At 42.1% G+C, this 13,949-nt stretch overlaps 1 protein-coding gene across 1 annotated transcript; it reads right to left on the bottom strand.

Annotated features, from left to right (window-relative positions):
* Positions 1 to 6,392: 6,392 nt before the first annotated feature.
* On the bottom strand, positions 6,393 to 13,339 carry LOC311140974 (coxsackievirus and adenovirus receptor-like). The gene is made up of 8 exons (XM_084176236.1): positions 13,228 to 13,339; positions 12,688 to 12,779; positions 10,690 to 10,859; positions 10,235 to 10,436; positions 9,322 to 9,474; positions 9,062 to 9,184; positions 8,811 to 8,949; positions 6,393 to 8,685 (listed from the first exon to the last, which is right to left on the bottom strand). The coding sequence occupies exons 2-8, from the start codon at positions 12,767 to 12,769 to the stop codon at positions 8,445 to 8,447; spliced, it is 1,110 nt and encodes a 369-aa protein (XP_084032362.1). The 5' UTR covers positions 12,770 to 12,779; positions 13,228 to 13,339; the 3' UTR covers positions 6,393 to 8,444.
* Between the last annotated feature and the right edge of the window lie 610 nt (positions 13,340 to 13,949).

Raw genomic sequence — 13,949 nt, 5'->3', positions numbered from 1 at the left:
CAAAAATAAATAATTTAATAAACGTTATTTGTTTGGTGACTTTTCTTTGTTATAATATGTATGCAGATAACGTGCAATGAGGTAAAATGTTCAGTGAGATCCTTTTCATTCTGTCACACAAAGCCTCATTTTCTTTCCAGTAAATAGTGAGAGAATTTATGTATGTCGGTAATTTCATTGTGATACCAACGGTTATGCATGTTATACATATTATTCTCTTTCAGTCATATTCATGCTTTATTTGTATGTTCTATATTGAGAAGAATAACATTATTTCTTACGTAGCATTAGCGTATATGTTGAAGTGGACTTTAGTAAAACACAAGACTGTTCCACATAAGTGAAAGCCGTTTGTTTCTGTAAAGTAGTGTGGTCTGGGCTGGGGAGGGGAGGGAGGTTTATTGCGTAGTTTATTGCAGTAGGGCCTGTGTGATATGTAGCTGCTGGTCATGGTAATCTGCTCTGCTAATGGTCTGTTCCTTCCTGTCAGATACTGGGGGACAGGATATCACTCTCCCTGCAGTCCCTTAGTCACATGGCCACAGACTACTGTAGGGATGCTTCCAGGCTGCCCTGTAATGTGTGCTCATCCATGGACGAGTTTAGCTGGGCCTGGTTTTTACCATCAACATTTACCCATATCTTCTTGGACATAAACAACATTCCTAACCACATGCCATTGACAGACATAAGTAGACTTGAGTGCAGTTGACTGATAAGAAATGCCCCTGTGTATCTCCATATTAGACTTCACTAGGTGGTGCTAGAGGGAATGCAGCAGTGGGGTATTTATTGTCAGTGTTGCCGAAATATGAAGGATGGTTTGGCTGTCACATATTTTCAGTGGTGTAAAGTAACTAATTACAACTACTCTTGTTACTGTAATTTAGTAGTTTTTCAAAGTACATCATTTTATTTCTACTTGAGTCAAATGTAATTAAAGTAACAGTACTTCTACTTGAGTAGGATATTTCAGTACTCTTCCACCCCTGGTGAGTGAGTGAAAGAGGGAGGGAGTGAGGGAAAGAGTGTGAATGGGTGAGTCAGTGAATGTCGGCCAGTCCCATAGACAAGTAACAAGTAACAGAGGGGTGAATGAGAGATTGAATGGGTGAATGATTAGACATGTTTATTTCTGGAGTATATTGAAGTCTGGCAACTTTATTGTTTATGCACTTTATTTTGTATTGCTTTTGTATTTATCAATACATTTTAATTGCTTTGAATGTTTAATTTATTTTCAAATGTTAATAGTATATTTTTGACAGATCCTTCATTTTTTACCTTGTAGAAACTCGTTAAATCCTACTATATATTCATTTCCTCCCTTCCTTTTTCAATGTAATGCATGGCAAAGATCATGTGTAACAACGTTCAGGTAACCTTAGCGAAATTAGCTAATTATCAAGGTAAATGTTTTTATTTAAAAAGTAACTCAAACTACTTTTTAAATTAGCTACTTTGTATTTACATTTTTACATTTTTTTAGTCATTTAGCAGACGCTCTTATCCAGAGCGACTTACAGTTAGTGAGTGCATACATTTTCATACTGGCCTTGTACCTTTACTTGAGTAGTTTTTTACACCAGTAATTTTAATTCTACTTGAGTAAAATGTCATTAAAGTAACAGTACTTCTACTTGAATAGGATATTTCTGTACTCTTTCCACCCCTGCATATTTTCCTTAATATTCTAGATGGTTTGTGAGCAGAGGTTATACAGAATGTGTATGCAACCACTAAACATCACATCATACATACACATTTTCAGCAAATATTTATCCACCCTTTCCAAATGCAGTTTGATTGGTGTAGTGTCTTGTTTGGTTGTTATCTAGTAATGACCTTGGTATAGATGTCAGAGGAATATACAGAACCATTAGAATCCCATTCGCTATGCTCTCATCTTAAAAAGATAGAAACTGACACTGGATATTACCTATTGAGATAAGAGAAACAACAAAGGCGAAATAGAGGCATTTATTGTAGGCTATGGCAAAGCCCTATAATGAGTAGCCATGATATTAATATGGCCTGTAAATCTTTTAATCAATATCTATATTGACAAAAGACATGGGAGGTTATTCATGAATTAATAACTACACCACATTGAATAATATGCTTAATTAAACTGATAAGAACATTAAACAACAGAGACAGGGTTGTTATATAAAATAACATGTGAATAAATAGTATTTTAGCTATCTTATATAGGTTTATGACTGGAAAAACAAGCAACACATTGAACCTAATGATGAAGAGAAGTGAAGTGGTCAGACAAGCAGATGACTCAAAATCCATACTATCCAAACATAATAATACAAACAATTGATTGAATTTATATAGCACTTTTCTACCAACTGAGGTACTCAAAACGCTTTACATAGTAGGGGAAACTCACCTCATCCACCACCAATGTGGGGCAGAACGAATGTTAAATTAATGTACCCAAGGCCATTTTGGATACCTTGGTCTGACTCAGTGTTTGACTGTGTGAGCAGAGCTGGGTTTGTGTTTGGTCTCTGGCACCTTTAGGCAGGACAGACAGGGAAACCCATCCAGGCAGACATTGTAAGAGTGGAGGAGAACCTTCCAGAAGGTCTTCTTACCGTAGATAAGAACCAAGGAACTGAAAGTGGTATAGATGGAGGTGAAGAGAAAAGAGAGCAGAATGGCATTCTCTTTCTTCACCGTCACCTGATAGTACACATATAGATCAACCACCATGAAACAGAGGAAAACAACCACCAGTGCGAGGGTCATGCGTATCACCCGCATCTCAGAGCCCAGCTTGGGTGCGTGGGAACCATTGGTACTGGCCTTCATGTGCTGGAGATGGATGCCCAGGTGAACAGAGATAGATATGCAACACTTTACCATCAGAACTCCTGGTAGGATGTCAGAGACGACTAGATAAACAGTGTTATAGATCATGCCAGGGGTGTCATTAGGCATGACGGCACCGCAGTCCTTGTTTTCCCATGTGTTGTTCTCAGGAACGAGGACAGTCAGCATGGGCAGACAGGTGCTGAGACCACAAATAGGGATGACCAGGACCACAGTGGTGACGTGCTTCAGGATGGCCTCCTGAATCTTGGTGTAGCAGTGGATGGGCTCGATCACCAGCTTGGTGCTGTAGTAGAAGGTCAGGAAGGAGGTGGTCCACATGATGGTGAACTTGAGGCTGAACACTGTCAATATCATTAAGGAGTAGAACAGCTGTTCCAGTTGGCATTCTTTGTCTATTTCGTTCATGGTCATCCAGAGATAGCAGAGCAGCTGGTGAGCTCCACTGGCCAGGGACAGGGCTGTGATGATGGTCTCACAGGGGGTCCAGTGTTTGTTCTGCTTATAGCTCTTCAGACTCATCAGAAAGATGAACAGGTTGAAGAACATGGTGAGGACAGACATCAGGCCAGTTATGACCCAGATCGCCACCTTATTGGCTCCTTGCATGGTGCTGTTGGTTCTTTAAACAATGTCCACCAGCTAATTCTAGGTGTTCTAAGATGTTGAAGTGTTCGAGATTGAGGGGGAGTTAGTGCTCAAATGTTTCAATACCATATTTTGCAAGCCTTTTTAATATGGCATTTACTTTCAAATTCTTCACTTTTTAACACAGACAGTCACAAGGGTTTTCTTCATTTGAATCAGACCGACACATAGCCAGGAGGTTTCTGTTCTCTGTGGAAGAAATGTATGAATAGAAAATGAACTGGAAAACATTTAAAAGTCCATAAGGGTAAGGTAAGCAATTACAACATGTTGAGTGTGGTTATTTTGGATGCAGCTTTACCTCAGAAAAAGATCCCTTTGCGTCTGATGTTTTTTCTTGGTTATTTTAGTACACCGTGAAATAGGTTGTCTGATTCAAAATCTTAGCATTGAAGATGAAAATGTAAACAAATGTCAAAGGTCGGCTTTTAGAAGTTGCCTGAAGATGTTGACTGAGAATGGCATCACAAGTTGAGGCACAGACCCTTTGATTTCAGAGTAGCCTGATTGGAATTTATAGAGAATTCACAATAGTATTTGCATGGTGGTGATGGCAAAAGGCAGTGGTGGCAGGGTATTTCCATGGGCCTGGGGTGAAGATGTGTGCATATCCGGTGGAATTACTGTATGAAAAGTACTGCAGCATGACAGGTTTGCCAAACCACAGATACTGAACAAAACCTCTCAGGCAGGAGGTCCAGTGTCCATGCAAATGTCCTTCCTGGAGCTATGGCCACAGTTTTACACATCATTGTCCCACAAGGTCGATTTATGTGTCATAAAGGGGGCAACCTGCCTTTGGCTCACCTTTATATTCTGTGTTAATTCAACACTTTACAGCAGAGCTGTTCAATTCTGGTCCTGTAGAGTCGAAACGCTTCAGTTTTTTGTTTCTACCTGGTAGTTAATTCCACTCATCTGGTGTCCCTTGTTTGAATCAGTCCATGATTAGGAGAGGATGAAAACCAGAAGTGTTTTGGCCCTCCAGGACCGACATTGAACAGCTCTGCTTTACAGGGTCAACCTTGTGAAGCAATAAAGCATTCTGCTTGGCAAGACCACAATGTAAATGTGCTTAATTATTTGTGGCAGGCTTGAATCTATACTGAACGAAAATATAAACGCAACATGCAACAATTTCAACGATTTTACTGAGTTACAGTTTATATAAGGAAGTCAGTCAATTGAAATAAATAAATTAGGCCCTAATCTATGGATTTCACATGACTGGGCAGGGGCGCAACCATGGTTGGGCCTGGGAGGGTACGGGCCCACCCACTTGGCAGCCAGGCCCACCCACTGGGGAGCCAGGCCCAGCAAATCAGAATTAGTTTTTCCCCACAAAAGGGCTTTATAACACACAGAAATACTCCTCAGTTTCATCAGCTGTCTGGTTGGCTGGTCTCAGACGGTTCCACAGGTGAAGAAGCCGGATGTGGAGGTCCTGGGCTGACATGGTTACACATGGTCTGTGGTTGTGAGGCCGGTTGGACGTACTGCCAAATTCTCTAAAACGACGTTAGAGAAATTAACATTACATTCTCTGGCAACTCTGATGGACATTCCTGCAGTCAGCATGCCAATTGCACACTCCCTCAAAACTTGAGACATCTGTGGCATTGTGTTGTGTGACACAACTGTGTGGCCTTTTATTGTACTGTGTAATGATCATGCTGTTTAATCAGCTTCTTGATATGCCACACCTGTCAGGTGGATGAATTATCTTGGCAAAGGAGAAATGCTCACTAACAGGGATGTAAACAAATTTGTGCACAAAATTTGAGAGAAATACGCTTTTTGTGCGCATGGAACATTTCTGGGATCTTTTATTTTAGCTCATGAAACATGGGACCAACACTTTACATGTTGTGTTTACATTTTTGTTCAGTATAGGATATACTCATAGTATAGTATGAGGAGTCTGTAAGTCACAGGTGTCAAACTCATTCCACAGAGGGCCAAATATCTGCGGGTTTTCGCTCTTTCCTTGTCCTTGATTGATGAATTAAGGTCACTAACTCCCCACACCTGGTTGTCTCTGGCTTAATTGAAAGGAAAAACCAAAAACCTGCAGACACTAGGCCCTCCACGGAATGAGTTTGACACCCCTGCTATACTAATGCTGCGTTCAAAACAACTGGGAACTCAACAAAAAAAAACGAGCTCAGAGTGGGAAAAATAGATTTGAACGGTCGTCCAACTCGGAATTGCAACTCGGGACCTCTTTCTAGAGCTCCAATTTCTGACCTGAAGATCACTGACGTCATGATTTGACCTCTTATTTTTCAGAGTTTCCAGTTGTATTATGCTCTATAGCAGTATCAAACTCATTCCATGGAGGGCCAAGTGTCTGCTGGTTTTTGGCTTTTCCTTTCAATTAAGACCTAGACAACCAGTTGAGTAGAGTTCCTTACTAATTAGTGAACTTAATTAATCAATCAAATACAAGGGTGTAGTGAAAATCCGCAGACACGCGGCCCTCCGTGGAATGAGTTTGACACGCGCTCTATAGTATGATAATGCACAAACAAAAAAGAGAAAGCAAAAACCCAGTGATGCTTGCAGCCAAATCAATCCTTGTAGACATTCCACACTACTTCTACTTTGATTGAAAGATTCCTTTGATCATAGACTTTCTGCAAGATTTTCTCCTCTGAGCGGTCTGCCTTTTGAGGCCAGTCTGCTTCATACTCTCGTTAAAACATTTTCTATCAAAATCAATATCATATTCACATATCTGACTGGCACACTTTCCAACGAAAGTCTGTCAATCAAATCTGCAGCACCACTAGTCAAAATGAGTTCCCTCGTGAATTTGGCTTGGCGTGTTGAGGGTGGGGTCATTTGCTTTTTTCGATTGGTGACACAGATTAATCACATGCTTGATAAACAAATTCAAATTCTAAAAATAAAAAGGCCTTTATTGTGAAATAATAGAAAAGAAGACACACATTTTGGTTACTTGTCTCCAGGGCAAATTAAAACATACATAGATAAGATTTAAAAAACATACACATTTGACATTCACTGCATATATACATACACTTTAAATAGAACCTCTCGCTTTCTCATTTGCAAAATCCTCAATTCAACTAAACGTGACTAAAACATTATCCACTGCACCAGTAGTCCCCAGGCTAAGCGCAGGGTGGATGTGGCTGGGAGCGGAGCTGGAGAGGAGCAGAGCATTCCCAATTTGACTGGTGCTTGGAGCGACATTTCCAAAGGCTGGAGCATCAGCCTTCTCGCAGGCTCCAATTTCGCTCCAGTAGTACTCATTTCACGAGCTCAGGGCATGCCCGGCCCAGCATGCATTTGTAGTCTACTTGTGTGCTGCTATCTATAGCCCCTTGCTTTAGCTACTGTCATGGAGTTCGCTAAATATTTTCATAAAGAAACTGATGAAACACACAGGTGCTAAATCAAGGTTGACTTACAACGATGTGTCCACAGCTAAATAATCATTGTGGAATCTGAAAATACACGTATTCTGAAAGCATGATGGTGTACTTACTACATGCACATGCTAAAAGAAAGGAACGAGGTGGGTAGATAACTAAGTGTGTCATTGTAGCAAAGTATTTATAAACAACAAAATCTGATCTCTTAAAACATTTAGTTCATTTTTGTTCTATTATCTATACAATAGGCCATAATTGATTTTGGCCCAATAGGCCTGGCATATTCCCACGTTCAAGGAGCTTTCCGTTTTGATTGGGTTATTTTGCCTAAAAACCTTTAGGCCTACCTATAGAAAAATAAAAAATAAAACTCTGCATCTCTGCCCAGCCTGGCAAGAGTGGCCAAAAGAGTGTTTAGCATCCCAAGTGGCTCTGAAAGTGTGGAGAGGATATTCTCCGCTGCTGGCTGGCTCTCCAGGCACCATCGCATGAGCCTGAAGCCACAGACTGGCCAAACTCGTGTTTCTAAAAATGAATTCTAAAAATGAATTCAAAGGCACTAAGTCATTTTTTCATTTAAATGGTATTTAATTCTAAGTAAGTCACAGCCTATACGCGCAATTAATAGACTACAATGATTTAATACAACGAAAGGTTGTTTAAATGCTGAGCCCTTTATGTCCCTACCAGCCTAGTATCGCACTCGCAAATGCTTCACTATGTATTTCTTTGTAGGCTATAGCCTTGAAATAATAGAAATAATATAGCCTAAATAATTCATTTTAGTTCCTTCTTAGGCTCCCTGTCTGGCTCCTGACCTATTTAGAGTGTTTATATGCTGTTTAATATGACATGTAGCCTATTTGAAATTATGTGCGCTTCTTACATTCACCTTTTCATGTTTATTGAAATATTTTTCATTCAAATCCATATTGTTTGGTTTCAATGGTAGGTCTAGGTAGTCACAAAAATAGATGGGGGTTGGTTAAATTGTGATTTGAATGAATGGAGCGAATTTGGAGCAGCAGTTTTCTTTCCTGTGAGCACGGAGCAATTTTTAGCTGAGCGTTTGGAAAGGACATGAACGATCTTGTGCAAGTTTTAAATTGACACAATACCTGTTAGCAAAGGTGTCAGCTAGATATGATGTGCAAGAGCTTGCAGGGATTTGTAGTCTTGCATGATGTCTACTTTGATGCTAATTAAAATTTTCGAAACAGAGTAAATAGTGCCGAATATATTGATAAAAGTCACTTTGTCCTAGAGAGATTTACATGGTTATCAAAACGTCACGCCAGGGTAAGCCTACACGAAACACAGCCCTTATTTTAAGTGTTTCTAAAATCCCCCATGGGAAAAATTAATGGAGGAAAAACGATTGAAACCATTTCCCTGTTTGACCACTAGGTTTTAATGGATATTATGACACCTCCACTGTGGGGCTCTATGCCTGCATGTGATAGCTGTTTATACTGAAGGTTGGTAAAATGTCCTAAAACTGACACTTAAAAAATGTGATGAGGTTTCTTATCCCAAACCAAAATATTGTTACACAGGGTAGCCATAATTGTTGTCATATTTCAACACAGGAGGGGCCTGCTGCCCGCTGTGGGCGGGCGTGCCTTTGCTCCTGTCTGTGTAGATGCTGCTGTGGCCTGATTCTGTCCTCTTGGGCTGGCCCTTTCTTACGGAGCTGTAGACCACCCCGGGGTGGGAGCGGTAGCCTACGACCGAGCGGAAGCTGGAGTTCCTGCTGGTGGGGCGGCTCTCTGGGGCTGGGGCGTCCTCCCTGGTGGGCAGAGGCAGGGCCAGGCCACCGAGGAGAAGCACAGAACGGTAGGAGTTAAACTCATTTTACAGTTTGTCTGCTGCAGCATGTAATTCTTGGAATGTATGGAATGTCATATTTCATACCTGATTTCATGGGCAACCTCCTTCTCATAGCGACGCTTGTGGCAGCAGCAGACCAGAAGCCAGATGAGAAGCAGGAGGAGGAGCAACAGTAGCAGGGCACCAATCACACCACCCGCTATGATCCCTTTTTTGTTGGAAGCTAAAAGGTAATGATATTCAGACAGGTTCCAAGGAATAGGTCCACACATATGCACAGTTTCTCACTTTCTCCCAATTAACAGGCTTAAAGAGATTTGTGGTTTTAAACTTACGGTTGTATGCGTGCAGGGTGTATTTACACTGCCCTTTGCCAACAGTATTCGACACCACACACAGGTAGTTTCCCATGTAGCTCTCTGAGTGATTTCTTATCATCAGCTCTCCAGTCTGAGAGTCTAAAAACACCCACAAAGACAATCACTGCCAGCTACAAGATACACCTCACGCCTCAGTATATCAACATGTACTGTACAATAGATCTATGGTTCTGTGTGCCATGTCTTATCTAGAGGCTTTGGTTCTTGGTTCCTACTTTGTGTTGCTGTGGGCGGGATGGCCCCTCCACTCTCTCTGGTCCAGACATAGTTGAGGGGGGTGGATCCCACGGAGGACTTGCATTGAAGGGAGACATCGCTCCCCTTCTCCTCGCCACCTTCAATCCAGCACTTAGGCATTGATGGAGGGACTGGTGCAAGAGAATAGAGGTAAAACAGTGTCTTTGGAAAGATTTCCTTTGATGTACTGTACCAGGGGCGCAACTTTCACTGGGGAGGTGGAGGACATATCCCCCCCACATTCTGAAATAGCATGTTTGTCCCCGCCAGTTTTATCATTGAAATGTGATACAAAACGAGGCAACGGTGTGCTTTAGGACCATGCGGACGCATCCGAGTGGTCGGGTAGGCTGTTTGGTGTGTTTATCCGACTTGATAAAACAATTATTATAATAATGTCTCCCCCAGTTCTAAAAGCAAAGTTGCGCTCCTGTACTGTACATATGCATTTTCCCAACCGGCAGGTAGCTTAGTGGTTAGGAGCGTTGTGCCAGTAACCGAAACGTCGCTGGTTCTAATCCCCGGGCAGACTAGGTGAAAAATCTGTCGATGTGCCCATTGAGCAAGACACTTAACCCTAATTGCTCCTGTAAGTCGCTCTGGATAAGAGCGTCTGCTAAATGACTAAAATGTAAATGTAAAATGCAATAGCAAAATGGGCCATTGTGTAAACTTGTTGATTTCTTCTAAGTGTATTTCCACCAGAGGAAATTGGGTATATCGATAGCAACAAAGGAAAGAGGTGTGGCTGCTGAATGGAAGTATCGGAGATAACAGGGCGTTAACATTCCATCTCAGTGAGAGAGCAAATTTTAAAACAAATGACACATAACAGTAGAATTATGAAACTGGTAAAACAGAAACCATTCTGGGAGGAGCGGCATTCCTCACCCATCACTACCAGAGTAATTTTTTGCATGTCGACACCCGGCGCCTTCTTGACTTTGCACTGGTAGGTGGCTGTGTCTGAGACCTTCACTGCAGCGATGGAGACGGATGCGTCTCCCAGTGTGGGGTCTCCTGTGAAGGACATCCTGGTAGACAAGCTGAGGTCCCCATAATGCAATTTCTGCCCTCCTGAATAAGATAATATCTAAGAGATAGATTCGGTTCAATGACAAAAACCACACAACACAAGTATTGATAACACATATTCAGAACACGTTTTTTTACTGAAACAGTGAGGATAAGTTAGCATGTAGCTAAACAAATCTCCAAGACTAGTCTGACATATATGGTATGAGTGGATGTTAAGACTAACACATTCATTTGACAATGCATGTTTCATCTCCAAACCCTTCCCATAAGTTCAAGGATCCCCTCTGTCCCCTGCTCTGTAGTCTCACCAGCTGGTCTTTCTGGGTCATGTCTGGACGGACGTTCAACCACTCAATGTCCAGTTCTCCTGTGTCAGATGGGTCAAGGGTGAAAGTGCACCCCAGCATGACTGTCTCCCCCTGGGCTCTCTGAATGGTCTGAGGCCCTGTGGATGTTATCCGAATAGCCTCTAAGACATCTGAGGGTTCAGAGAAAAACACACATTCAGGATTGAAACTTACAAAGAATGTGGAGTCCCTCAGGCAGGGATGTACAGTGAGGGAAAAAGTATTTGATCCACTGCTGATTTTGTACGTTTGCCCACTGACAAAGACATGATCAGTCTATAATTTTAATGGTAGGTTTGCACACATCTCAGGAGGGATTTTGTCCCACTCCTCTTTGCAGATCTTCTCCAAGTCATTAAGGTTTCGAGCCTGACGTTTGGCAACTCGAACCTTCAGCTCCGTCCAGAGATTTTCTATAGGATTAAGGTCTGGAGACTGGCTAGGCCACTCCAGGACCTTAATGTGCTACTTCTTGAGCCACTCCTTTGTTGCCTTGGCCATGTGTTTTGGGTCACTGTCATGCTGGAATACCCATCCACGACCCATTTTCAATGCCCTGGCTGAGGGAAGGAGGTTCTCACCCAAGATTTGACGGTACATGGCCCCGTCCATCATCCCTTTGATGCAGTGAAGTTGTCCTGTCCCCTTAGCAGAAAAACACCCCCAAAGCATAATGTTTCCACCTCCATGTTTGACGGTGGGGATGGTCTTCTTGGGGTCATAGGCAGCATTCCTCCTCCTCCAAACACGGCGAGTTGAGTTGATGCCAAAGAGCTCGATTTTGGTCTCATCTGACCACAACACTTTCACCCAGTTCTCCTCTGAATCATTCAGATGTTCATTGGCAAACTTCAGACGGCCCTGTATATGTGCTTTCTTGAGCAGGGGGACCTTGCGGGTGCTGCAGGATTTCAGTCCTTCACGGCGTAGTGTGTTACCAATTGTTTTCTTGGTGACTATGGTCCCAGCTGCCTTGAGATCATTGACAAGATCCTCCCGTGTAGTTCTGGGCTGATTCCTCACCGTTCTCATGATCATTGCAACTCCACACGGTGAGATCTTGCATGGAGCCCCAGGCCGAGGGAGATTGACAGTTATTTTGTGTTTCTTCCATTTGCGAATAATCGCACCAACTGTTGTCACCTTCTCACCAAGCTGCTTGGTGATGGTCTTGTAGCCCATTCCAGCCTTGTGTAGGTCTACAATCTTGTCCCTGACATCCTTGGAGAGCTCTTTGGTCTTGGCCATGGTGGAGAGTTTAGAATCTGATTGACTGATTTCTTCTGTGGATAGGTGTCTTTTATACAGGTAACAAGCTGAGATTAGGAGCACTCCCTTTAAGAGTGTGCTCATAATCTCAGATCGTTACCTGTATAAAAGACACCTGGGAGCCAGAAATCTTTCTGATTGAGAGGGGGTCAAATACTTATTTCCCTCATTAAAATGCAAATCAATTTATAACATTTTTGACATGCGTTTTTCTGGATTTTTGTTGTTGTTATTCTGTCTCTCACTGTTCAAATAAACCTACCATTAAAATTATAGACGGATCATTTCTTTGTCAGTGGGCAAACGTACAAAATCAGCAGGGGATCAAATACTTTTTTCCCTCACTGTAAGTGTCAGACTAAAGTGACAACTTCTTAATAGGGAAAAACTGCATTAGCAGTTCACAGAAGTGTAAATGCATTACTGACAAATGTGATATATCCAACATGTAGGTACATGTAGGACAGACACTGGCTATTGGATGCAGCAGACACTGGCGTTGTTATGACCTGGGACACTGTCTGGGCTCCACTCCACTACTGTTTACATTAAGTGACATAAACCTGTTGTGTAGGAATTCACAGTCAATGCCTGTCACACAGTGGAGTGCAGTGGAGGCTAGAAGGGCCCAACATAATGGATAGCATGGGGCGACTAGGTTGGGAAACACTGATTTATTTGACAACTCACCTGTATTGAGATAAACTGTTACCACAAACATCACAGCCAACTGTAGTCTTGAGCATGTAAGACACTTTCGCATAGTGACCATATTGGTAAACCTGTATGGAACATCAAGAGAAATATGATTACAATTACTAACTGAATTGTTTGAATGTGTACTTCCTCATTGTGATTTCAATCTAGTTTTATGAGGATACATTACTCAGCTAACAGGTAGGTAGTCTTTATCATGCACTGAAACTCCAACGATAAAAGGACACTTGTTTTCCCATAACAAAATATGCTCACTCCTTCTGAGGGGGATAGATAACCCTGGACAGAATGTTGGACAGAATGGTATATATCCATTCTGTCCAAGACTAGGGGAGGGAATACTACAAAAAGAGGACATATACTCTACAATATAACCAACTGTATTTTACGTAAGTGTTAATTACTCCCTGAGTGAGGAATTTGTGTATTTAACTCTCGATTATATCAGCACATATTCATAATATTTTAGCAGTATTTAAGACAACAATCAAACAATTAATTAATACAATTTACCTTTCTGTTCAGCAATATTCCAAAGGTAAAGTAGTTTCCAAGAGGCCTGACAGACTGAAACAGCACAAAACTTTTGCTTCCCTTCCCTTCAGTTGCACTCACCTGAAACTGTGACCTCAGGCCACACCCTCTCTATTTCCATACAGTGCTTCCCCTGCTTCTTCTTCTATGGTATTATGGCGGTCCACAAACATATGTTAGAGGTGCATGCCGCCACCTACTGTGTGGGCTGTGTATCAGCCTACTGTTTTGGAGTGTGAATTCATTACACTTTGTGACACAGAACGGGGAGAAAAAAAGGATGGGAAAAGGGAAGAAAAAATGGCCCTACCAACTAACCCTACACCCATTAAAACCTCACCACTATTCCACTACTTGGCCCTATCTTATCCTACACCAGGCTGGCAGCCTGGGAGGACGGGACACTACCGTTCAACACACCTTGGTGCTCTTCTGCAGTAAAATCTAGTACACCCAAGTACTTCTCTGCAGCTGCCACCACAACATCTATTTTCTGAGATTTAATAGATAATCATGGCTATGAACGCTAAGAAATCAACATTACTGAAGCACGTTATTCCTATCACTCTCTATTGGCCTTGGCCTACTCACAGTGGAGTCTCTTAGGATCCCTCACCCTGAACCCATCTTCCTCTACTACTCTCTCCACTGCCTCAGCATACAACACCTTCTGTACTACTCTGATCCTGGCAACCTCAACC

The sequence above is a fragment of the Coregonus lavaretus genome (genome assembly GCF_964263955.1).
Source record: "Coregonus lavaretus genome assembly, chromosome: 14".
Lineage (NCBI taxonomy): Eukaryota > Metazoa > Chordata > Actinopteri > Salmoniformes > Salmonidae > Coregonus > Coregonus lavaretus.
Note: the sequence above shows the minus strand (reverse complement) of the source record. Positions and strands in the feature narration are given on the sequence as shown.